The sequence below is a fragment of the Balaenoptera borealis genome (genome assembly GCF_965194805.1).
Source record: "Balaenoptera borealis genome assembly, chromosome: 20".
NCBI lineage: Eukaryota > Metazoa > Chordata > Mammalia > Artiodactyla > Balaenopteridae > Balaenoptera > Balaenoptera borealis.
Window position 1 is genome coordinate 22,506,806 of NC_138879.1, and position 25,613 is coordinate 22,532,418.

General features: G+C 50.3%; 1 protein-coding gene across 4 annotated transcripts; it reads right to left on the minus strand.

The window, feature by feature from the left end:
- On the minus strand, positions 1-23,791 carry KIF18B (kinesin family member 18B). Of its 4 annotated transcripts, none has more exons than XM_082370994.1 (16): positions 21,123-23,791; positions 11,427-11,753; positions 10,357-10,514; positions 9,916-10,020; positions 9,598-9,708; positions 9,319-9,516; positions 8,827-9,003; positions 8,151-8,225; positions 7,900-8,000; positions 7,321-7,507; positions 6,831-6,958; positions 3,566-3,771; positions 2,788-2,876; positions 1,754-1,840; positions 1,170-1,255; positions 1-827 (listed from the first exon to the last, which is right to left on the minus strand). In XM_082370994.1, exons 2-16 carry the CDS (start codon positions 11,743-11,745, stop codon positions 644-646), a joined length of 2,211 nt encoding a protein of 736 aa, XP_082227120.1. In that variant the 5' UTR covers positions 11,746-11,753; positions 21,123-23,791; the 3' UTR covers positions 1-643. The 4 variants fall into 4 exon arrangements, with proteins under 4 accessions (XP_082227120.1, XP_082227118.1, XP_082227119.1 ...); XM_082370992.1 differs by having other exon boundaries at positions 2,788-3,313; positions 21,123-23,789; XM_082370993.1 differs by having other exon boundaries at positions 1,754-1,843; positions 21,123-23,788.
- Between the last annotated feature and the right edge of the window lie 1,822 nt (positions 23,792-25,613).

Below are 25,613 nucleotides of genomic sequence, written 5' to 3' on the forward strand. Positions count from 1 at the left end.
AAGGATGGAGATGGTTTATTAATCATTATAATAAAAAAAACTATATCTATACATGTGTATATATATATATGCAGAACTAAAGGATCAGAGGATGTAAACCCAAGTATTAACAGCTCTTATGTCTAGATGGTAGCATTAAGGTTTATACTTCTTCTTACACGGAGTGTGTATCCTGTTTACAATAGGGTAAAAACGATAAACTCTCTTCATTTGGAAATCAAGGCACCACCATCACCTGCATCATCGTCAGGACTGTGGCATGGGATTGGGGCTCTTGCTCCAGGCTGGGGGGATGGGGCTGAAGACGCCTTCCTCTCAAAGCCAGGAAGAGCCAAGCTGGGACTCCCTCATGCCCCCATCCCATGCTCACCCCTCCTCAACTGCACAGCGGGCATCACTGTGCAGAGCCCTGTGTTAGATGGCGGGTGGGCAACAAAGCCCCCAAAAGCCACCTTCTTGCATGGAGGGTGTTATAAACTAGGGGGGAATGATGGCAGCACCCTTTAAAATAGCAACATGTTAAAACTCACAAATGAATAAATACATGCTGAGAAGCTGAGTGTAACAAGAGATTAATGAAGAGGGCGAGTAGCAGAATGAACGTCTGGGGGAGGACTGTTAATAAAGGAAGAGGGTGTTGGCATTAATTGCTCCGAGCCGAGGAAGGCAGGTCAGGGCTCCTGGTGCAGGCGGCTCCAGGGACCAAGAGGGGCCGGGCGGTCAGGATACCTTGGCAGAGCAGCTCCCAGCTGACAGCGCTCCCCCAACCCCCAACAGTTCCTTCTGGCTCCTCTGGTTGCCCGGGGAGTGGGGACTGGAGGGGGGCTCTGCAGGCCAGTTAGATGAGGGGAGGCAGGGAGGAAGGAGAAAAGTGAGGCTGTATCCCACCGTTCCCTTCCCCCACCCCATCCCCCATCTCTCTCACCAGGGTCCCTGAGGTACTCGGAAGTACCCCATGCCCTCCTCTCGCCTGTCCCCGCCTACATTTTTTTTTTTTTTTTTGGCGGCTTGCGGGATCTTAGTTCCCTGACCAGGGATTGAACCTGGGCCACCACAGTGAACGCGCCGAGTCTTAACCACTGGACCGCCAGGGAATTCCCTCCCCTCCTACTTCTTGTCCCCATCTGCCACTGTGACCCAGAGCATCCCTGCCCCCAAATGCCAGTCACCTGGGATTGCCAGGGGCCCAGCTGGCCTCTTCAAGGTGCTGCTGGGGAGGTGGGCGATGCGGCTGTGGCCGCGGGGGATGGAGGAACTGCGGGAGGGAAGGAAGGAAGAAGGGGGGAAGGTCACGGCCAAGCCTCTGGACTACGGGGGGTGGTGGGGGGAGGGTAAGAGCTAGACACTGAGCCTTGGGAGCAGGGGGAGGCTGAGCACCAGTAGGAAGTCCCAAGGCCAGACCTGAGGGTGGGAGAGGCAGCAGAGGGAAGGGGAGCTGAGTGGGGTTTGGGAGGGAAGTAGAGGTGAGGGGGTGGGTAGTCCACTCCCTGGATTACCCAGTGAACACTGAATGTCCCCCTCATGGAGAGAGGGTCTGTGGCCTTTACTGAAGGAGGGAGACATCTCTAATATAATCCTGTAATAGCAAGAACCCAGGGAACCTGAGGCAACCAGACGCTGGTCCTGCTCACAAGACCCCCTGCTACTGGCCCCAAGGGGTCTAGAGACACACGCAGTGCCTGTAGTTGGCCCGGGCGTCCGCTGCCCTGGTGACAGCTCCTCTTTTCCTCCTCCCACACCTCCCCAGCCTCACCTCACAACGCGCCTCTTCTTGCGAGCTGAGGTCCCAGGGAAGGAAGTTGCCGGCTCGGGGCCCTTCATGGTGAACAGGTGCCTGGGTCCGCTGGGGAGGGAGGAGGATGTAGGTGGCACATCAGGAGGGAACCAGAAAAGGGTGCCAGCACCTCCCGCTCCGGCGCCCGGCTTGCGGGGCAGGGAGGTTAGACACGATGACCGCTGAGGTTTCTTCCTCCTAAGAGGTGGACTCCTCTCCCTGCCTCACTCGGCCCGGGCTGACAGCTGAGTGACAGGCCTGCTCTGGGAGAACATCCAGGTGTCAGTTTCTGGCGCGTCCGGGGAACTGGAGTTCAGACAGTTTCACCCTTCCACCTGCCTGGCTCTGAGCCTGTTCCTGAGAGGGGGTTCGGGCTGTGGGAGAGGTGGGGGGAGCAGTGGGCAGCCTGCCACCCTCGGCCTCCCGAGTCCAGGTCAGTCTGCTGCTTGTTCGCGGCCTTGGACTGTCCTGAGCTGGTTGCTGCTCCCCCTCCCTGCCACGCGGGAAGAAGCCGAGGGTGAGAGCATCTTCCCACTGAAAAATGCTGAATAAAGTTTTCTCAGGATGCCCTTCCCAGTCCCAGATGCTGGGCTGGAGGGTAAAGTCTGGGGTGGAAGTGGTAGAAACAGGTATTTCTCAGTGGGATACAGAACTCAGACCAGGCCCAAGTGATGGGGCCCAAGGAACAGAGTGGGCTGGGCACGCCATGTTAGTTCCTCCTCCCTGCTGACCCTCCCTATAGGGGGCGCCTGTGAGCTACTCATGGGCATGTCACAAACCAGCACAGAGCTGGTGGCTTTGAAGTGTAGATGGACAAGGCAGGGCCTGGAGAGAAGCAGCGCCTCCAAAGAAACGGCACTTTGCTCTCCTGGGCCTGGATGCTGGTCAGACCAAAGGGAAAGAGATGCAGTGTCCCAACATCAAGAGCGTGCTGTCTTCCGTTCCCCTGGGCAGCACCTCTGTCCCTTGCTGACCCCTGACCACCCTGCTGGGAGGGCAGAAGGGAGACCCACCTGGGGATGAAGGGCTGATCCAGCCTGTTCAACTCCTGGGGGACATTGTCCCAGCCAATGCATTCGTGGAAGCCCAGCTTTGAGGGGGTCTCCTCGGAGAGATCAAAGGTGGCGTTGAGGTCCCGTGCGGGCAAGGCCAGAGGGGTGGAGCAGTTCTGCAGAGCGGAAGGGCCCAGGGGCACCCGGCTTTTGATGACTGTGGCTGGGCAGAAGTGAGGGGAATGGCAGGGGGAGGAGGCCCGTCCCCCCGTGGGGGTGATGGGCCCACAATGAAGCCGAGCCTCAGGCGGGGTCCCCCTCCTCAGGCAGGGCAAGAGGGACTGGCGCTGGCGTTTGGTCCCGGGCTTCGGGCCTGGGGGGCTGTCTGGCTCCAAGGGGCTCGGTCTCCTCCTTTTCTTCCCTGTGGGCCGTCGGGATGCCTGAGCTGAGGTGCGGTCAGGCCTGGGTGGGACCCTGAGAGCGTGTATGACGCCACTCAGTTGCCTTGCCATGGTCCGGGTCACAGGGCCGGAGTATCCTGGAGACTCTGGGCAGAGAGGAGGGTGATAAGGGGAGATCAGGGATTGGCCAGAAGGAAGGAGAATTTGTAGAATTTGGGGAGAGAGACACGGGACAGGCAGGAGCCCCTGACTCCTCGGGTCTGCGTGACCCCTGGGGCCTCTCTGTGCAGAAGTCCATGATCCTAGGGGTCCAGTCTCTGACCGAACCATAACCCAGCACCCGGGGCCCCAGCCACCCCTTGGCACCAGAAGACAGGCCGAGCAGGGCTGAGACTCACTTGACTCTGAACGTAGCTCCTGAGCCAGAGGTGACCCCCTGGCCGGGCCAGGCTCCCCGGTGGCCTCTGCTCCAGGCTCAGTGTTTTCCTCTTGTACCAGCTGCTGCAGCATCTCGAATTCCGTGATCATGTCAGGGGTCAGGAGGTTGGCTGCTTGGAGCAGGGAATACTGGCGCTGGGCCAGGCACAGCACCCTCAGAGCCAACCTGGAACAGAGGGAAGGGGATCCCCACCCCGCCTCAGACCTGCCCGGAGGACCCAGCCCCAGGGCTCCAGGTGTGGTGCGCAGCACACGTGCACTGGCCCTCCCGGACTGCCTGGCCGGCCTCATCACCCTTCCAGCCGTGCTGAAGACCAAGGCTGGCGGAGATGACGCCGGTAATGGTGGGCGGCTTCACCCACTCAACATGTCCCCTGACAAAGACAGTACTTGGGAAGTAGGGAAAGGGCACTAAGTGGCCTTGGACTTGGAAGGTCTGAGATTCCTCTGAGCTCTGCCACCTACAAGTGCTGTGATCTTAAGTCCATTTCCCAGAGGGGCAATGGGAGGTAGCAGAGAAGAGCCAGGCTCAAGTCAGACTAACAGCTCAAAACCCGGCTCCAACACGTCCCAGCTGCGTGACCCTGGATCACCTCTTACCCTCAGTGTCCACATCCCTAAAATGAGGTCAACACACACAGCCACCTCACAGGGTTGCTGGGGAGATGAAATAGGTTATTTTATTTAAAAAATTTTTGGCAGTGCCCAGCAGATTGCCGGATCCTAGTTCCCTGACCAGGGATTGAACCCGGGCCCTCAGTAATGAAAGCACAGAGTCCCAACCACTGGATTGCCAGGGAATTCCCCTAATGGGTTATCTTAGATATAAAGTGTTTAAAGAGTACTTGGCACATACCCAGCACTATAAGGTTAGTTAACTGTTGTTTTCTATAATAGTAATAATAATAATGCCATCTACCTTGTTAGGATAATAAGAGATTAAATAAGATAGGCCATGTTGATCTTGGTTCTGAGGAGACCCTCAAAAATGCATTCAGTCTGCTCTTTCTATTTAGTGATTGGGATCCTGAAAGAGTATGTGTGTATTAACACATACTTCACATGCACTGAGGGGCTATTTAAAGGAAATTACGAAGGACACCCCTGGTGGCGCAGTGGTTAAGAATCTGCCTGCCAATGCAGGGGGCACGGGTTTGATCCCTGGTCTGGGAAGATCCCACGTGCCACAGAGCAACTAAGCCCGTGCGCCACAACTACTGAGCCTGTGCTCTAGAGCCTGTGAGCCATAACTATTGAGCCCGCGTGCCACAACTACTGAAGCCCGCGCACCTAGAGCCCGTGCTCCGCAACAAGAGAAGCCACCGCAACGAGAAGCCCGCGCACCGCAATGAAGAGTAGCTCCCGCTCGCTGCAACTAGAGAAAGCCCGCGCGCAGCAACGAAGACCCAATGCAGTCAAAAATAAACAAATAAATAAATTTATTTTTAAAAATATATATGTAAAAAATAAAATAAAGGAAATTACGAGGGTAATGTGATTATTGATGTTGTAAATTTAGATTCTAAGAAAGCAAATTTTCCTTCTGTGAGGCACACCCATGATAAAAGGATAAACAGTTTTCTCGGTGGGGATTATTCATGGCCAGTCATTTATCCCTGGGTAGCATTTACCTGCCTGGACATCTCTGAGCCCCCTCCTGTGTCCTCACTGTGTGCTCAGGGAACCCAAACTCATTTTATAAAGCAGCCTCAAGGCCTTTTTGAAAGAAGGCAGGATATAAATTAAAAAGGACACAGCAGAAACTCATTCTGTATCTGCCTGAGCCACACATTATACGAAAATTAGACTGAGAAAAGTGGGAGTCTGGGGAGAAAGCCACTGGCCTGGATGTCAGATGACCCAGGTCTGGTCCCGTCCCTCTTGCCGTGTAGCCCCCGCAGACGGGGGAGTCGGTCTATATCATGGGTTTTCAATTCAGGTTTCAAGAAGCCCATTAGAGGACATTTTTAATGGAACAGCTCTGCTTTATCTGTTCTACATATTAGACCTCAGCATAAGATTTCAATTGAAGACAGGGCTTTGCGGCTAAAAAAAAATTCTGAAAAACCACTGAACTGGAAAATCTAAAATCTACTCAGTGCCCTGGTGGTCTAAGATTCTAAATTCTAAGGCCAAAGCAAAATTATTTTCGATTATCTGGTTGTTAGGTTGTTTTCAAGCATGGAGAAGATCTAGAATGTTCTGCAGCCCCTGATACTTGGGGTCTTCCATCACAGTTTATTAGTATCTATTATTAACTCTAAGAAGTAAGGAAAACAAGGACCATGATGCCCAAATCGCAGCCAAGTTTGAAGCAACTTGTCAGAAACCACAAAATCAGAGGCAAAGCAGAAATGAGAACCCTGGTGTCCTAGCAACGCGGGACTCCAGGCAGAGAGACCCTGAGTCATCAGTGGGAGTCCATGGTTGTTCCCTGGGGGCCAAGGGGACATCCCGCCAGTGCATCCCTGCCACTCCAGGGCCCCGGGGAGTCGGCAGCAGGAGACAGATAATGAGCCGCTGATTATTCAGGCTGCAGCATTTTTTGCTGAGTCGGGAACAGGCACTCCCCAACAAGAAATAAAATTAAACAGGCCCTTCTGTCCGGAAGCTTTAAATACACTGCTTAGCGTGAAGCGTGCTGGGGAGGGAGGTGTAGGGTTGGCAGCAGCAAAGCTAAGTGGCAGGGGATTTATGTTCTGGGGGCACCTCTCTATTAAGCACGGAAAGAATGGCCCAAAAGCCATTTCTCTTTGGGTTTGTATTTACTTCAGAGGAGAAGAGCAGCAGTCAATCTGTTGATGAAGACACATGACGAACACCTGACTCAGGAAAGCTGTCCCTTGCTCAGCTGCTGCCCAGCTTCTCCTGGCAGCTGTCTCCTTGCTGAGCACAGGCAGCTTGGCCTTCAGACTGGAAAGCAAAGCACTAGCCCAGGCAGCCCTGCCCTAGCTCGGTGTTTGCCAGCTGTCTGGATGGAATTTGGTGTTTTGCTTCCCCCCTGTTGGGCTGCCAGTTACGCGGAGTAATAGAGAGGATGCTACGTAAACAGAGTAGGTGATAATATCAAATTGTTGACAGCAGGTAAGGGACAATATTGATGAGAAAAGACTTGCCTCTTTAACTAGAGCAGAAACAGAGCTTTTGTGATGTACTTAGCGCCAACTCCCACCCCAGGAGGCCTGGAACCCATCACCTCCCGCCTCGGAGCAAGAAGATACCTACTGCTTAGAACGGTCCCTGCCCAGGTTCTGTGGTGAAAGGTGGTCCACGACTGGCTTGGGCTGCAGGGTCAGGTCAGGGGAGCCGGGCAATGGGTGTTTGAGGTTCTGTGCTGGCACCTGGATTGGAACCTAGAGAGGAAGGGAGTCACAGGTCGAGGGCCCAGGAGGGCCTCCCTCGCTTTACGTGAGCAGCTCCTACAACCCGTCCCTCCTCCAAGAGTGGGAATGACAGCTCCTGGAACGACCAGGTCCTGGTAGGGGCTTTTTCTCTCCCAGTCCCCGTGCTCCCTCCCTGCTCCCCTTCTGTTAACACTCAGCCTCCCCACTTCCAGACACACAGGATCTGACAGACTAGTTCTTCCTGCGTAGGATCTGAAAGCCTCCTAATGACTGAGGTGTAAGACATCCAGGTAGAGAAGCTGGGACTGAAGGGACCCTGTGAGTTGGGGGTGGGGCATTTCTTTCAATATTCCACCAGCCCCAAGTCTTACCTCCTCAGCCGGACCTTCGTCCTTGTCCTCTGGGGGCTGCTCCCTGTCTGAAGAGTTCCCTTCCACGACCTTCTCCACCTGGGCCTCTGTCCCCAGGCTCTCCCCTTGAAGGACTGCCGACCCTGGGTGTAGCTCTGGGGTGCAGGGCTGGCTGGGGAGGCGGGATGGCGAGGGGCAGCTGGGAAGGCTAAGGGGGAAAGGAGAGGTTTGAAAGGCGGGAAGCAGGGGCAGGTGGGAAAATCAGGGAGGGGGCAGGATCTCTGTGGCTCCAGGTCCATAAGGGGTGGATGCTTGGGTAACAAGAGGGCAGTAGCTGAGGGTGGGAGAAGGAGTCAGGGATTTTCTGGTTTAGGAAACAATGACACCCGCCCCCTAAATGCACCTTCTTTTGAAGAGTAGATGCTGCTTATATAGGCTGGGGTGTGATTTACTCCTTTGACATAGACAATTCTAAGTGACAATCAGTGTGCCGGGCAGTGAGTAGGAACCCCTAACCCCAGATGCCAGAACAGAAGCGAGGAGTCCTAGCCCTCCAGAAGCTGGAGAAAGGATGGGGCACGTAGGGGCGGCAGAACTCACGGTTGATGTGGAGGGCCCGCTTTGGGGGACCGTGAGGAGTCCTGCTGCGGGGCCTGGGCTCCTGCCTCGTACACTCGGAGCTTCTCCCTCAGCGCGGCCACCTGGAACGAAGCAGCCCAGACCCTCAGAGCCCCGGGTGAGCACAGGAGGCAAGGGGCAGGCAGAGCGCCCTGGCCGCGCGCCAGTGGTCCCGTCCTGCCCCCGAGCCGGGTGCCCTGCCTCCCGGCCAAGCTCCCCAGGCGGCTCCTCACCTCAGCCTGGAGCTGCTGGCAGATGGTGGCGTACTGGCTGATGTGACAGTCCAGGCTGATCACGTTGCTCTTCAGCTGAGATGGGGGCACAGGGGAGAGATCTGTTTGTTCATTCAAAGCCGCTTTCGGCAACCACTTCCAGCGGCCAGACGCTGCGCTAGGCACACCTCACTCACATTCCCGAGACTCACCCTCACGACTGAGGGAACAGGGAGGCCAGTGGCAAGAGGAGAGCTTGCCTTTGAACCTGAGACCCCGGCTCCCTGACCGATATGCTCTCCCCAGGCCAGGGGCTTTGCAGCAGTGGCTCCTGGAGCACCGGGGCTCCCTGGAGGAGGCGGGGGAAACCGGGCAACCCTGCTTTTATCTGTGTTATATGTTGTTTTGCCAAAAATATGGGCCTGCCGCTAAAAACAAGTCTGACAAAGATCACCGGCTGATACTCGGCCACTCCCTTCCGTTGCCTCCCTCTTGAGAAGATTCTGCTTCAATCATCCCAGTGCTGTGATATTTTAAGGACGAGGACTCTGTCACTTCTTCCCTCGGCCTTGCGGGAACGCTTGCTCCAGGTACCAGAGGAAGCCAGTGGGTCCTGTCCCCTCCTCCTCCCAGCCTGGGGGCTCCCCCGACACCCCTACACCCCCGCTCCAGGGTGGCCGTCCCAGCTGGCACGCACCGAGAGTTTGATCTCCTTGGCCCGGTCGGCATACTTGAGGGTGTTGTAAGTGTCCTCGTAGGCCAGGCTGGAGGGGCTGATGGCAGCGATCATCACCGTACGGCAGTTGCCCCCGATGGAGTCCTTGAGTAGGCGGGTCAGCTTGCTGTCCCGGTAGGGCACATGAGACTTGCGGCCCTGGGGACAGTGGGTGGGCATGGAGTGAGTGTCTGGACTACACAGACCCAGGCTAGACTCGGTAGCCTTTGCTTTTTTTTGTTTGTTTGCTTGTTTTGTTTTTGTTTTTTTGACCCCGCTGCTGGGCTTACAGGATCTTAGTTCTCTGACCAGGGATTGAACCCGGGCCACTGGAGTGAAAGCACCGAGTCCTAACCGCTGGACCACCAGGAAATTTAGACTTGATAGCTTTTGGCCCAGGGCTGGAGGGAGGGCCCCTTGGCTCGGGCACTGGGTCGCTGTCCCGGGGAGGAGCCTGGCTCTGTGCAGCTTTACCTTTGCGTCGGCCAGGGCGTTGAGGACGTTGATGAGGGCCAGCAGCGAACGGTTGATGCTGGCTCCCTCCCGCAGCCGCTCCCCCTTGGCGTGGGTGCTGGACGCCCGCTCCGAGCCAGCCAGGTCAATCAGGCTCATCTTGGCCACCCGAAGGGCCTGGGTCAGACCTGGGATCCGGTCCTGCTGCTTCACGAAGATCTGGGGGCAGATGGCAGGGGTGAGGGGGCACTGGGCACCAGGAGCTCCAGCTTCAGGCCCTGGCCCGTGACCCCTCCTCACCTGGAAGATGGCATGGGAGCGGGAGGACGTAGCGTTGACGTCAGTGGGGTGCTGCGTGCGGTTACGGTTCCCCCTGGTCAGCATCCCCAGCAGCTGCTCAGCTGAGGTCGGCTACAGAGGAGATGTGCAGGAAGGGGGCTCTGGTCTCCCCAGCGGGGACTTTTCCCCCAACAGAAGGGCTGCTCTTCAGGACCAATGTTACCCCCTTGCTATCACCACCACTGCCCCAACAGGATCCAGGACATCCCCAAACTGCCCGGTGAGGGGATTCCGGAGGACCAGTGGGGCTGCTCGTCCCACCTGAGCCCAGCCCCTTACCTGGTGGAAGGAAAGTCCTTGCACCACCACCCCCTTGTCGGGGTCCTCACGGATGGCAAGGGGCCCCTTGGGCTCTAGGAGGTCGTGGATCTGCTCATTGTACACCTGAGGAGAAAGGAGGCCAGGGAGAGACCTGAGGGAGAGGCTGCTTAAGAAGCCTCTCCCCTAGGGGCTGGGGAGAGCTGAGTTGCTGGGTCAGGGAAGCATGATGAGACACGCCGTGGTGAGTGGCACTTTGCTGGATGATGTCACATGGTGAGTAGGACAGGCGGGGTCAGTTCACATGCAGTCTCTCTTGGAGCTGTGTCCACCCTCTGGGCCCCCCTCTGCTCACTCCCTACCACCCTCTCCCCCTCCTGCTTACTCCACCCCACTCCCTCTTTAGGTGGTTGTGAGAATGAGGCATGGGGCCGCCCAGTCCTGGGGTGCAAACAGCCCTACCTCCTGGTAGCTGATGAGCACCTCGAGTCTCTTCTCCTCCCGGCAGGCCTCGAGCCTTCTGTACAGTTCCATGGTGGTCAGGTACATGATGCCGGGGTCCCCCTCTCTTCCCAGCATGGTGTGTGTCTTCCCGGCCCCAGTGGCCCCATAGGCAAACACTACAGAAGACAGAGTAGGGAGTAGGGTGGCGGCAGGGCCAGATCCACCTTCTCTAGGGGCTCCCCCAGTGCATTTCCATCCGGTCAGCACTTCCCTTCTCCCCGAGCCCCCCTCCTTCCTTCCACATGCGCGGTTCCACTGCTCCCTCCCACCCACCCACATCCCCTACGTTCCCAGCTGTTGAGTTCTCCGTGTCCATTCCTGGTGCCCCTGTAGGCTTGTGGATTTGAGGGCAAGGGGTCTCCACTATGGGTGGGAGCTTATCCTTTCCTCAGGGAAGCCTTCTCCAGCCTGGGTAGCTTCCTCTGTGGAAGGCCCACAATTCTTTCCCTCATATCACTTATCTTGGTTTTTTGTTTTTTTTTAATAAATCAGCATATTAGGGGATATTATTATTTATTATTATTATTTTTTTGGCTGTGTTGGGTCTTCGTTTCTGTGCGAGGGCTTTCTCTAGTTGCGGCAAGCGGGAGCCACTCTTCATCGCGGTGCGCGGGCCTCTCACTATCGTGCCCTCTCTTGTTGTGGAGCACAGGCTCCAGACACGCAGGCTCAGTAATTGTGGCTCACGGGCCTAATTGCTCCGCGGCATGTGGGATCTTCCCAGACCAGGGCTTGAACCCGTGTCCCCTGCATTGGCAGGCAGATTCTCAACCACCGCGCCACCAGGTAAGCCCCTTATCTTGGTTTTTAACCACACACTTGTGGGTGTGATTTTGTGATGTGTTTTCTCCCAGTTCTAGACTGTAAGCCTCACGAATACAGGAACGCTGTCTGCCTGATCTGCTGTTGTATCCCGTGGCCCAGTGGAGTGGCCCACACACAGGAGAAGAATGAATGGGGGGCCCACAGAGAATGCACGGCCAGAGCCCTCCTCAACCAGTGCCCAGCAGAGGGGGAGACGGGCTCACCTGAGCAGTTGTAGCCCTGGAGGAAGCTGTCCAGGATGCTGTGGGTGGTGTGATGGAACACGTCCTGTTGGGTGGCCGCCTCACCAAAGACCCGGTCAAAGACAAACGTCAGGTCTTTGCCCTTCTTCTTGGGGCCATCATGGACGCTGCCCCATTTCAGGCCAAGGAAGCCCCCATCGGGCTCCTCAGGGTCAAACACCAGCACCCGTTCATCCACCACCTGAACCACAGGCCGCCGCTGACTCTCCAGTTCCCTCGGGGTGGGGGGCCGCACCCGCACCACGACCTGCACCATGCTGTTTTCCACCGCCATCACCATGGCAACACCTGGGCGGAGACATGATGGATATGAGGACCAATCTGACCCAGGCCTGACCAGGTGCCCTCAGCCTAGCACTCAGGGGCCTTCTCCCACCTCCTCCTCAACAGCTCAGTTCCATTTTATACCTCAAGAGAATATTGATGCCAGCACCAATTACTGACAAATATCTTTCTCATCTGAAAGACCATCTTTGTCATATCCAATGACTGTATTTTTTTCGGAGGCCTATTCTGGGCTTTCTATTATGTTCCACTAATCTGTCTATTCCTGTGGCAGCACCACAGTTTCCACTCCATTCCTTTACAGTTGCTTCTTATCTAGCAAGGCAAGACACCCCTCCCAACCCCAGCTTTCTTTTTCATGATTCTCTTGGCTATTTTCAGTCATTTATTCTATTCGACTTTAAGAACATTTTATCAATTCCATCCCCATCCCAGAACCCCCCCCCCCAGAAAAAACCTATTGGGATTACAATCAGAATTATATTAAATTTACATATTTATTTTATATTAAATGTTTACATACAAGAACATGGCTATTACCTTTCTATTTGTTCATGTATTTTTTATATCTTCAGATAGTTTCTATAATTGTCCTTTTAATACAATTCTTAAGTACTTTATTGCTCTTATGAATGGAACACCTTCCCTATTTCCAGGTGCTAATATGGAGAAACATGATTGATTAAAAAAAAAAATTTATTTATTTATTTGGTTGCGTTGGGTCTTAGTTGTGGCAGGCGGGCTCCTTACTTGGCTCCTTAGTTGTGGTATGCAAACTCTTAGTTGCGGCACCCATGTGGGATCTAGTTCCCGGACCAGGGATCGAATCCGGGCCCCCTGCATTGGGAGCGCAGAGCCTTAACCACTGAGCCACCAGGGAAGTCCTGAAACATGATTGATTTTTATATATTTGCCTTATACCCACCACCCTCAAACTCTCTTATTATTATTATTATTATTATTATTTGGCCATGCCACGAGGCTTGTGGGATTTTAGTTCCCTCACCAGGGATTGAACATGGGCCCTCAGCAGTGAAAGTGCATAGTCCTAACCACTGGACCACCAAGGAATTCCCTCAAACTCTCTTATTGACTCTAAGTGTTTTTTATTAGAGCTTATTGAGTTTTCTGAGTATACAATTATGTATCAGAAAATAATTTTTTTTACCTTTTCTTCTCCATACTTATACCAAATATTTCATATGTTGTCTACTGTATTCCCTAGAACTTCCAAAACAATGTTGAATGATAATAGGCATATCTGTATAGTTTTTTTAAAATAAATAAATTTATTTATTTATTTATTTATTTTTGGCTGTGTTGGGTCTTTGTTGCTGCGCGTGGGCTTTCTCTAGTTGTAGCGAGCGAGGGGCTACTCTTTGTTGTGGTGCATGGGCTTCTCACTGTGGTGGCTTCTCTTGTTGTGGAGCATGGGCTCTAGGCACGTGGGCTCAGTAGTTGTGCCTTGCAGGCTCTAGAGCGCAGGCTCAGTAGTTGTGGCACATGGGCTTAGTCGCTCCGCGGCATGTGGGATCTTCCCGGACTAGGGCTCGAACCCGTCTCCCCTGCATTGGCAGGCGGATTCTTAACCACTGCGCCACCAGGGAAGTCCCCCTGTAGTGTTTTTGATCTTAAAGGAAATGGCTTTAGTGCTTCACTATTTATTTATTTATTTTTAAAATTTATTTTATTTATTTATTTATTTTTGGCTGTGTTGGGTCTTTGTTGCTGCGCACGGGCTTTCTGTAGTTGTGGCGAGTGGGGGCTACTCTTCGTTGCGGTGCGCGGGCTTCTCATTGCAGTGGCTTCTCTTATTGTGGAGCACGGGCTCTAGGCACGTGGGCTTCAGTAGTTGCGGCATGCGGGCTCAGTAGTTGTGGCTCACGGGCTCTAGACCACAGGCTCAGTAGTTGTGGCACACGAGCTTAGTTGCTCCACGGCATGTGGGATCTTCCCAGACCAGAGATCGAACCCGTGTCTCCTGCATTGGCAGGCGGATTCTCAACCACTGTGCCACTGGGGAAGCCCTGCTTCACTATTTAGATATTGATTTTGGACAAATAGTCATTATCATATTAGTAATTTCCTCTGTTCTTATTTTACTCAGAGTTGTTATCAGGAATGTCTTGAACTTTATCTAATGCTCTTGCAGCATCTTCTGATATGTTTACATGTTTTTTCTCCTTTATTTTGTTGATGTGGTAAATTATTTGATATTATTCTTGGCATCAAAGCAACCATGCATTCTTGAAGAAAAATCCTACTCTGGCCATACTGAAGTTTCCAATTTTCAAATGGTCAAAGGTGTCAACCTTTTTTTTAATTGTTTTTATGTCATATTTAAGAAGACGTTCCTTCCCTAAAATAATAAACACTTTTCTTATATTTCTAATACTTTTCCTTTCTTACATTTAGATCTTTATCCAGATGGAATTTATTTTTGTGTGTGAATGATATGAGGATATTCCTAAATATCTTTTCTTTCCAAATGCCAGGCAACTATCTTAAGATCATTTATTAAATAGTGCATTCATTCTCCACTAATTTATTTATTTATAAAATTTTATTTATTTATTTATATTTATTTTTGGCTGCGTTGGGTCTTCGTTGCTGTGCGCGGGCTTTCTCTAGTTGTGGCGAGCGGGGGCTACTCTTTGTTGCGGTGCGCAGGCTTCTCATTGAGGTGGCTTCTCTTGTTGCGGAGCATGGGCTCTAGGCAAGCGGGCTTCAGTAGTTGTGGCACGTGGGCTCGTTAGTTGTGGCGCATGGGCTTAGTTGCTCTGCGGCATGTGGGATCTTCCTGGACCAGGGCTCGAACCCATGTCCCCTGCATTGGCAGGCGGATTCTTAACCACTGGGCCACCAGGGAAGTCTCCCCCACTAATTTAAATGCCACATTTAACATAACTAAATTCTCCTATAAACATGAATTTGTTTTGTGAGTCTCCATTCTGATCTACTGAAATGTCTATTCCTTTTCCCATAACTCGTTGTAATTATTGTGGTTCTATAATATATCACCTTATTGTTCTTTTTCTTGGCTATTCTTGGGCATCTTGTCTTGTGCATGATTTTAGAATCAGCTTATGAAGCTGATTCTATGAAAAATCCTGCTAAGATTTTAATTGGGATTATTTTGAATTTATAGATTAATATGAGAATTGGCATCTTTACAGTATGAAGTCTTCCCGTCTAGGAATATTGTATCTCTTTTCATTATTCACAACCTTATAATCTTCAGTAAAATTTTATTGTTTTCCTCACATGAGTTTTGTACATTTCTTCATAGGTTTATTACTAGTTACTGTATAGTCTTTGTTATATTGTAAATAAGCTCTTTTTTAAATTACATTTTCTAATTCATTTTGACAGAACATAGGAAAGCTACTGATTTCTGTATGCAGATCTTGTATCTGGCCACATTGTTGAACACCCTTATTAGTTCTAATAGATGGTCATTGATTCTCTTAGATTTTTCAATTAAATGATGATACAGTTTGCAAATAATAACAGTTACTTTCTATTTTTAGCTCTTCTATATTTAGTTCCCCACCCTCCACTACCCATTAGGAATGGGTGCTAAATTTTATCAAATGCTTTTTTGGCACTTGCTGAGATGATCACACAGTGTTTCCTCTTTAGTGTGTTAATGTAGAGGGTGACATGGATAGATTTCCTAATATTGCCCTGGTAGTAATCCCAAAAGCTTATTTACCTATTCTCTCTTGAATTCCCCTCAGACCTCTCGCCTTTCATTTCACCTTCAAGCCAGCCTACCAAAGGTAGAGATGGAATTTCTGGAATGCAGTAGTCACAGATATCCTGGAAAAGTTCAGCCCAAGTCTAGGGATATGTTAACAGAACAGAGGTAAGAAACAGGGGACTGTTCCTGGGGGATAGGAATAGATGAATGCTTTCCTAGGAAAGATGAGGTCCCACTGATGGGTCACAATTACCAGGGTCATTCAGCAAAGAAACATGGGATTTCTACCTAAAACTCCAGCAAACAACTCATTTTTTCCTTGGGGAATGAGGCAGAATTGAGTTGATTTCAAACTCCTGTCCTTCACCCCCAAACTTCTTAATTTCTTCCCCACATAAAACAAAGGAGAGATGTCGACCAATAATCATCTTTTTACTTGTGCGTAATTAATTCTATTCCTGTCCCAGCAATCAGCTCATCATAATAATAAACATAACAGGTAAGTGCCCACTCTGTCAGGGACTGTTCTAGGCGCCTTACACGTTTCACCTCCTTTCAACCCCATCACGACCCCACGTGATAGATACTATTATTATAATACTCATTTTTCAATGAGAAAATTGAGACAGAGAGGGTTAAGCAACTTGCCCAAGATCCTAGTGGTAGTAAGTGATGAATCCTGGTTCCAACCCGGGCAGTCTGACCATAGAGCCTGCTATACTGCCTTGTAATGACGTTATATATTACACCCTCATGATCACATTGTTGTAATAGTCCCTTATGTTTCTATAATAATTATAATCCCTTTTATGTAACTAGCATATGTATGCTGCAAACGCTTTCGGATAAATAGACTAGACCTGATTTTCAACACTCAGAATTCCTGTCTCCCATCCTCGCAATCCCACCCCCAGGGAACCCCACTCTTTTTTTTTTGGCTGCGCCTCACAGCTTGCAGGATCCTAGTTCCCTGACCAGGGATCGAACCCCTTGGCCCTCGGCAGTGAAAGCATGGAGTCCTAACCACTGGACCGCCAGGGAATTCCCAGGAACCCCACTCTTGTGACCAGGAAAGTGAAGGCAGAGGGTGCCTGGTCCCACCATCTGAGCCTACACTGTATTAGCTGAGTTGGAGCTACAGAGCAGCTTAACATTCAAAGCAGGAAATTAAAAAGGGCACTGGCAGCGGAGTGCGCCTAACCTTTACAGTTCCCTCCTCTCCACCTCCTGAGGGCCAGTGAGGCCGACTGTTTGCCTAATGAGATGTTTTCCTTCTCCCTGAGACAGTGCTGAGGGTGTGGGATGGGAGGTGGGGGCGGGTAGGGTGACACTTGGCATGGCCGCAGTTAGGACACCTGGGTCCTGGTCTCTGCTTTGCCTCTGACTGGTGCGGAGGTCTTTCCACCAGCCACACCACGTTGATGTCACATCATCTGCCTTAGAGAGCCAGAGAGAACAGCTACCAATCTGCTCCTGCCCCAGGGGGATGGGAGATTAATGAGAGAACGTTTGTCAAGTTTACTTTGATCCTCGGTTGGAAAGAGCTTTTCAGCCCAAAGTACAAGGGAGATGATTCTTTAATAAGATCTTCAGGGTTCTGAGCCAGCCACAGTCATGTCCTGTTTCTAACCTGGGGCAGCTCATTAAAACCCGGAGGCTAGTTCGCTGAGGAGCCGAGGCTGGGAAGCCAAGATTCAGTTGTTTTCAGGGTAGCCTCCTCTGCCCATCCTCATAGGGACAGAGAGAACAAGCCCAAGATGCTCAGAAGCCCCTGGAGAAGAATTTTTGAGGACTTGAGGGGGGTCTGCCTGCAGACATTGGGAGCTCGGAAGGCAGGGAAAGTGCCTAGCCCTTGGGTGTTGTACTTTTATATAGTGGTTGCTGTGGTCCCCTTCATTGCTCCTTCACAACAATCATACACTGTGTTTCTTGTCCTTACGCTCCAAGAGAGCAGGACCCTCTTCTGATATGGTCTGTGCACCTCAGATCCTAGGAGCCAGATCCAGCATGCAGTAGATGCTGTATAATATTTGTCCTATGAATGAATAGAGGCCAGAGAAAAGCAGTCTGAAGCCAAAAGCCTAAAAATAACTACAATTATAGCTAACATTTATTGAGCACTTACTTTGTGTCAGGCACTATGCTAAGTGCTTTACAAGTGTTTTGTTTATCTTTCACAGCAATCTCATTCTGCAGTTATTGATACATTTGTTACATCCCTACTCTGCAAAGGAAACTGAGGCTCAGGAAGGAAATTGTCTCATGGATGGTAAGTAGCAAGGCCAGAACTTGACTTTGTTCTGTCATCAGAGGTGCTACTCTTCATCCTAGCCTGCTCTGCCTTCTACCTGGGCTTTTGTAGCTCTTAATTCCCCTCACCTTAGTACCCACAGAAAAACATCCAAAGATGGCTGTTTCTTTCTATGGGTGGTAGCAAAGAGGAAGGAGCTGTGTTCTTTTGTTTTATAAATAGACAATCATAAGGCTGTAACTAATGATAGTTTTGTTTATCCCTTTCTAATCAATTTTATTTATTTTTCTTGTCTTACAGCTCTGGCTAGGACCTCAGGTACAATACTGAAAGCAGCAATAGTGAGCAATCTTGTCTCTTTCCTGCTTTCATTTTGCTCTTTGTTGGTTTAAGGAAATTTACCTCTATTTCTAGTTTACCACTGAAAAAAATCATAAATGGTTATTGAATGCTATTTCTGTACCTAATGGGATATGTTTTCTCCTTTAATCTGTAAATGTGTAAATTGTATTAATAGATCTTCTATTGTTAAACTATTCTCACATTCCTGGGATAAACCCAATTTAGTCATAATGCATTTTTAAAAAATACATCACTGGCTTCTGATTGCTAGTATTTTATCTAAGATTTTTACAACTACATTTATAAAAGAGATTGGCTTGAAATTTTCTTTGCCTCATTTTTGGTATCACAAAATAGACTGGGGACTTCCCTGGCGGTCCAGTGGTTAAGACTCCGAGCTTCCACTGCAGGAGACACGGGTTCGATCCGTGGTCAGGGAACTAAGATCCTGCATGCTGCCCGGCACCCCGCCTCCCCCCCAGAAATAGACTGAAAATGTTTTCTTCCTTTCTTTCTTTTTTTTGGAAGAGTTTCTATAAGATTAGAATCATTTCAATTGCCTGTATATTTGTGGTGGGTTTTTTGATGTGTGTGAAGGTAGATTTTTTTAAAAATTATTTATTTATTTATTTTTGGCTGTGTTGGGTCTTCGTTTCTGTGTGAGGGCTTTCTCTAGTTGCGGCAAGCGGGGGCCACTCTTCATCGCGGTACGCGGGCCTCTCACTATCGTGGCCTCTCTTGTTGCGGAGCACAGGCTACAGACGCGCAGGCTCAGTAATCGTGGCTCACGGGCCCACTTGCTCCGCGGCATGTGGGATCTTCCCAGACCAGGGCTCGAACTCGTGTCCCCTGCATTGGCAGGCAGATTCTCAACCACTGCGCCACCAGGGAAGCCCTGAAGGTAGATTTTAAACTAATTAAATTTCTTCAGTAGTCCTAGGTTTGTTCAAAATTTCCATAGCTTCTTTTTTTTTTAATTTATTTATTTTATTTTATTTATTTTTGGCTGTGTTGGGTCTTCAATGCTGCTTGTGGGCTTTCTCTAGTTGCAGTGAGTGGGGGCTACTCTTTGTTGTGGTGCGCGGGCTTCTCATTGCGGTGGCTTCTCTTGTTGCGGAGCACGGGCTCTAGGCATGCGGGCTTCAGTAGTTGTGGCACACGGGCTTAGTTGCTCCGTGGCATGTGGGACCTTCCCGGACCAGGGATCGAACCCGTGTCCCCTGCATTGGCAGGCAGATTCTTAAACACTGCACCACCAGGGAAGTCCCTTCCATAGCTTCTTGAATCAGTTTAGGTAAGTTGTTTTTCCTAGAAAATTGCCCAAAAGCATCATCAAAAAGATTTCCCATTGAAGTCTTTCTCTCTCTTTTAATCTTTCAGTAACCAAAGTTATGTCCCTATTTTCATTCCTAAGGTCATTTTTCCATGTTTCTTTTCTTTTTTTCTTAATCAATATTACCAGAGGTCTCGCTTTTTTATTAGTCTTTTCAAAGATACAGCTTTTGGCTAAGTTAATCATCTATATTATATAGGAAAATTCTATTTCATTAATTTTTGCTCTTAACTTCTTTTATTTTCTACACTTTAATTCTGTTGTTCTGTTCTATCTTATTAAAATTGAATATTTGCCTCACTTTCAGCTTGAAAAAATACATGTTCTAATGTAAGCCTTTAAGACTACAAATTTCCCTCTAAGTATTCTCTAACTGCATTCCCCACATTTTATAAATAGCATTTTCACTGTTTCATACTAATTACATTTTAATTAGAATAATGATATCCTATTTGACTGAGTTATTTAAATGTTTTTTTTAAAAAAATCCAAATGTGGGTTTGTTTCTTTTTCTTCTGTATTTTAAACTTAATTGCTTGTGGAAATAGAATATGGTTTGTACAATACTCTGATAACTGTTTAGATTTGCTCTGTGGCCAGATAGAGACAATTTTTATTAAGATCTCTAAAAATATGCTACTGGCATACTTTTTTTAAAAAAAAGGTATACAGTGGAGCTGGGTTGGTTAATATAAAACCAACAAATTGAGACACTTTAAAATCTCTCTCTGATGGTGGGGGAATTCAATCATGAAATAGGCAGAGGACTGGATACTTTGGTAGTTGTTTGAAGCATGGACTGTGTGACTGGAGAGGAAAGAGAATAGTGATAAGACTGGAGAAAGCAGTGTAACATCCACAAGAAGCTCATACAGAAAAATTTTGTGGATGTTCTCCTCTTAGCTAGGCTTAACTTCTCTGTTTCTTAACCTGTAAAATGTAAATATTAGTATCTATTCCATTGGGTTGTTGTGAGGATTAAATGAGTTAACTCAAACCTGGTAAGTGCTCAATAAATGTTAGCCATCATTATTAGAATTGATATGACATACTAGCATTTTGCCCCCTACCAGAAGAACCAACATCTGCAGTAAAATCCCCTATTTTCCTTGACACAGACCAGGCTTATCTTTCCCGTGTCACTTCAGTACCTTAAAGGGTCAAAGCTAAGAGGAAAGGCATCCTAGGAACAGTAGCAGAAGACCTGGTTTTCCTTAATGCAGATCTTCTTTCATTCTTTCCTTTATTCAATCAAATATTTACGGGGTTCCCCAGTAACTAAGTTACGGCCCCCGGCACAGCTCTGCAATCAGTTCTGCACAGATGTGCAGCGAGGGTCTTAGCTACTCCTTACAGATGTGCAGAGAGTCCCACGTCTCCAGTTCTAGTGCGCGGGAGGACCCAATTCTTCCTTACGTATGAGCAGGGGTACCTTTCCCAGAGCGGATGTGCAGAGGGCTGGGCCCGGGTGCAGACTTGAGGGCCCAGTCTAGGTCCTGTACAAATAAGCAGAGAGTCCCGATCTCCCGTGCAGGTGTGGAAGGAAGGGCCTTCTCCCCGCACCTCCCCCAACCCTGTTCGGAAGGGACCGCCCGGGACCTGATGGGTCTTCACGCTGCACCTCCGTGTCCCGCACAAAAGAGGCCGGGCTCCGGCTTCCGCCGCCGTCAGCAGCTGGGTCCGCCCGTCCAGACCTGAGCGCAGGAGCCCGCGGGGCCGCCTCCGTCGTGGGCCAGCGCTTACCCTTCGTCGGTTCCACGCCGCTGGTGTCGCTCCTCGCTGACGGGTCCCGCCGCAGCAGACAGGAAACCCTGACCACCGGAGAGCGCCGCCCCTCAAGCACCCGACCGGCGCCAACCTCCGGTCCGCGCGGAGTGTTCAAATTAGCCGGGTCGGCTCATCGGCGCTTGCCATTGGTCACCGCCCGGATGGCTGATTGGCTGTTTCCTAAGTAACAGTGTACTGCTTCGAGGTGGCGGGAGTTGTCAACAGTGCGCTTGCGCACTCCCCCTTCCTGCTTGCTGGAGGTTTGAGGCGGTGGCTCTGAGGCTGGAGCCACCAGACTGACCGGCAGAAACCAGTATGCGGTTGGGGTACGGAGGGGGAAGGGGGGGGGTTACGGCCTGTCTCAGTTGCCCCTGGGACTGAGTTCATCACCAAATGCAGCAACCAGACATCAAACACGTTTTCAAACCTGCTTTTTCTGTGGGCTAAGTCGGCATCCACTTACCCAAGAAAGGAGTTTCAGCCGCTCTCCAGGGTTTCTTCTCTTCCGCGACCATCCGAAGAATGGACTTCAAGCTTTGATGTGGAGAAACCGGGGGAGGCAGAGAATGGCACCTGCTTGGCTTTGACAGTGCCAGGAGTATCATGGACGGACTGTTGAATATGAGGGGCGGCCCCTTAGGGCACCGCTGGGCAGCAGTGTCTCCATCCTCCACAGCGGTCTGCTGCTTGGACTCTGGTGGGCCACCGTCATGCTGATCCCCAACACCGGGGGTTGTGGAGGTGGAAGAGAGAGCCTTGCCCTGGAATCGGAAAGTCTGATTCCAATCACTAGTGACTGTATCATTAATTAGTGCTGAGACTGTGGAAGTCACTTCTCCTCCCTGGGTGTCAGTTTCCTCATCTATAAAGTGGGGCAAATATCCTGCCCTTCCTAAGAGCATGGTTGGAAAACCCTCTTAACTTCCAGCATATGTAAGCTTTCTATGAGTCTGATTAGGATGAAACAGCAATGGCTGCCAGGAGTCAGTTGCTCACCACTTTCTAATGATCTGTCCCCACACTGGGACCATGAACAGGTCTGAGGCATGCAAGAAAGCAGGAGGCAAAGTTCCCTGGCTGGCCTGCCATCAAGATAGGAGTGTCACTATTTAATCCCTGGTTGATTTGACCCAAACTCCATTCACCTACCTGGACCTCTACCGCCCTCTATTCAGTGAGCTAGCACTGCTGGTTTGGCGAGAATAAAATGAGACAACCATGCAAAAATGCTGTTATTGTAAAGCTACCAGAAAACCAGGGTATTCTTGCCATCTCCACTACCCAGGAGAAATAAGCTGTTAAAGAATGGCTTCCAGGTTAGGGATCTCCTCCCCCTTCACAGGGATGTGCATTATAACAGAGGTTTGGAGTGTGGTTGAAGGCTTGGGGTGCCCAGGAGACGAGGGGAATAGGAGCCTCTTGTGCCCTGTAAGCCAAGTCTTGCCCTGGTCCTATTCTGACTCTGACAATTACCTGGAGAAGGTGAGGTGAGTCACGGTGAGGCCAGGAGCAGAGGCTGGCCCTGCTATGGGCAGTGGAAAGGGGACATTTACTTGCTTGATCATTTGGGGCAAGTCACTTAGCCTCTCAGAGCCTCAGTTTCTGCAGTTATAAAAAAAGAGGATAAAATAATACTTAGCTTGTTACAAAGATTAGAAATAATGTAGGTAAAGCAACTTGCAGACATTCAATGAAGTGGTAATGGGTGTTCTCGTATTCATTCATTCAACAAGTATTTACTGATAAGAGACAAGTAGGCTCAGAGGATAGGGTGGTGAGTGATAAACACTCACCTCCTACCTTCATAGAGCTTTCAGGCTATGGGAGAAATTGGCCTATTAAACAATGACTAACAATGACATGAGAGATGGGCTATAATGAGAACATCTGAGGGTGTCAGGAGGAAGTGACGTGCAAGCTGAGGTCTGAAGGAGGAGTGGAGCTCGTTTGGTGAGTGGAGCCATTCCTTGGATCTTAGAGGCCAAGGGAAAAGAATTCTGCAGGTGAGAGAGTCAACCAAGCCCAGTGATGCTGAGAGAGCTTGGTAGGGCCTGGTGAGGCCCACCTTAGTGGACACAAATGGAAAACCCTTGGGCCCTACACCACAGATGCTGATAAGGGGAGAGCAGCCTGGTACTGGTCTAACAAGAACTTCAAAGCATAGAACCCAGACGTGAGGGCTGGGTGCAGGATTTTTGCCTTGTCTGGCAGCAGATGTTTCTGGGCTGACATGGCTGGGGGTGTGAAAGGCCACAGGCTCTGTGCTCTTGTGAGGTGTGTGGATGTCTCACTATCTGCAAGTGGCAAGATTTCCAACCCTGGGTGCTCAAAGGAGGCAGAAGGGAGGCATGTCCATTCACCTGTACACTTGTCACTGCACATCTTTGCACCTGGATGTAGCATTCACTGCTTCGGGTGTAGACCAATTTTAAAAGGTCCTTGGAGACTTCCCTGGTGGCGCAGGGGTTAAGAATCCACCTGCCAATGCAGGGGACACAGGTTCAATCCCTGGTCCGGGAAGATCCCATATGCCGCAGAGCAACTAAGCCTATGCGCCCTAACTACTGAGCCCACGCGCCTCAACTACTGAAGCCTGTGTGCTCTAGGGCCGCGTGCGGCAACTACTGAGACCGAGGGCCTAGAGCCCGAGCTCCGCAACAAGAGAAGCCACCGCAATGAGAAGCCCTCGCACCGCAACGAAGAGTAGCCCCCACTTGCCTCAACTAGAGGAAGCCGTGTTAGGTATTGAGTGAGCCACTTGGAAGATGCTCTCAGTATGGCCTTGGAGATGGCAGATGACTGCTGGGGAAGTCCAGGAAGGCTTCATGGAAGAGCAGGTGTTCTGCAGGCAGCTGAAGTAGCCCAGGGTCTAGCAGACCCATCCCTGGTTCTGGGCAGGCAGGGAGAGGTCTGTAACTCTACTGGCCTAGGCAGTTGTCCTAATGCTGGCTGGGGTTCCTCACTCAGGGAGCAAAGGGGCTTGTGCCCTGGGGGTCTGGGAAGAACTCCTTGAATTTGCCCATTACCGTCTGGGAAGAGGCAGGAACCCCGCCCCTGCACAAGTTGCCCAGGTGGCAGGTGTTATAGGAAGTGTCTAGTGATTTAGGGGAGGAAAGACTTCTCTGGCTGGGAGGGAGTGAGATTCAACCCTTCCCCTACTCCAGGGAATGGACAGTCAAGAGAGCTGTTGCCAGAAAGATGAAGCCTGGTGATCTTGGGCAAGGTTTACCTCTCTGTGCCTCATTTTTCTCATCCAAAAAAATGGGTGTGATAATAGTAACTACCTTATGGGATCATCGTGAGATTAAAATGAACGAATATGTGCAAAATTCTTAAAACAGCGCATGGTGCATAAGCTACTGTTATAACTTAGTTGTTGATACGGAGATGAGATATATTTGTTCTTCCAGCTCCAATATTCCCCAAACCCCTGGACAAAAGAAGAGAAACCCCTCAGCTGTCTGGGTTCTGCCCCCTTCCCTATTCCAAAAAGGACAGCTTCAGCAACAGCTGGGGTGGGGTTGGGATCTCAGATTTTGGAAGGAGACTTGTTGTAAAACCTTTTTGAACATTATATAAGTAAAAAAAAAAAAAGTAAGCCTCCCCTTAGTCCAGCTCCCTCAGAGGTAACCGCTGTTAACAGTTGGGGGAGCCTTCCCTGCCTCTCTAATAGCACCGTGTCCTGGATGTATTTATATGATCTCTGTAGGTATCTTGAAGCCCTGGGTGGTTTCTTATCACTTTCTGGCTCCTCCACACTGAGCTAGGGCCTGGCCCAGATGAGGTATTCAGTAATGTTAAAATGAGCAGAGCAAGTAGAGACCAAACAGATGGGTTGGCCAGGTCCTTGGGGGTATCCCTGTGCTCTTACCCCAAATTGGAGGCCACAGAGCAGAACAGTGGGAGAATCCACATTGGAGACTCCATTCTTAATACTTAGCTCTACATCCTGGGTACCTCAGACCAATCTCTCCCCTAGTGCCCCACACTCACTTCGGGTGGGAGAAAACCCAGATGTCTTCGTTTTCTTCAGTGATGATCATCACCGTCCCACACATTGAAGTGCAGCCAAAAGAATTTTATTTTCATTTTTATTTATTTATTTATTTATTTATTTGGCTGTGTCGGATCTTTGTTGCGGCCTGTGGGATCTTTTATTGCGGTGCGTGGGCTTCTCTCTATTTGTGGCACGGACTCTGGGGCCCACGGGCTCAGTAGTTGCAGGGCGCAGGCTCTCTAGCTGTGGCACCCGGGCTCTAGAGTGCACGGGTTTAGTTGCCCTGTGGCATGTGGGATCTTAGTTCCCCCACCAGGGATTGAACCCGTGTCCCCTGCATTGGAAGGCAGATTCTTAACCACTAGACCACCAGGGAAGTCCTCAAAAGAATTTTAAATCACAGGGCTTAGGAGACTTGCATCTGCATTTTGCTTTACAACTTACAAAATATTAATAATTTCTTACCCACT

Bases quoted from the DNA above. Each gene is read 5' to 3' on its own strand.
- KIF18B (XM_082370991.1), bottom strand. From the start codon at position 11,745: ATGGTGATGGCGGTGGAAAACAGCATGGTGCAGGTCGTGGTGCGGGTG. The intron at 10,515-11,426 runs GTGAGCCCGTCT...TGTCTTCTGTAG, and splicing joins CCAGGGCTACAACTGCTCAG to TGTTTGCCTATGGGGCCACT. The intron at 3,314-3,565 runs GTGAGTCTCAGC...CTCTCTGCCCAG, and splicing joins GGAGCTACGTTCAGAGTCAA to AGTCTCCAGGATACTCCGGC.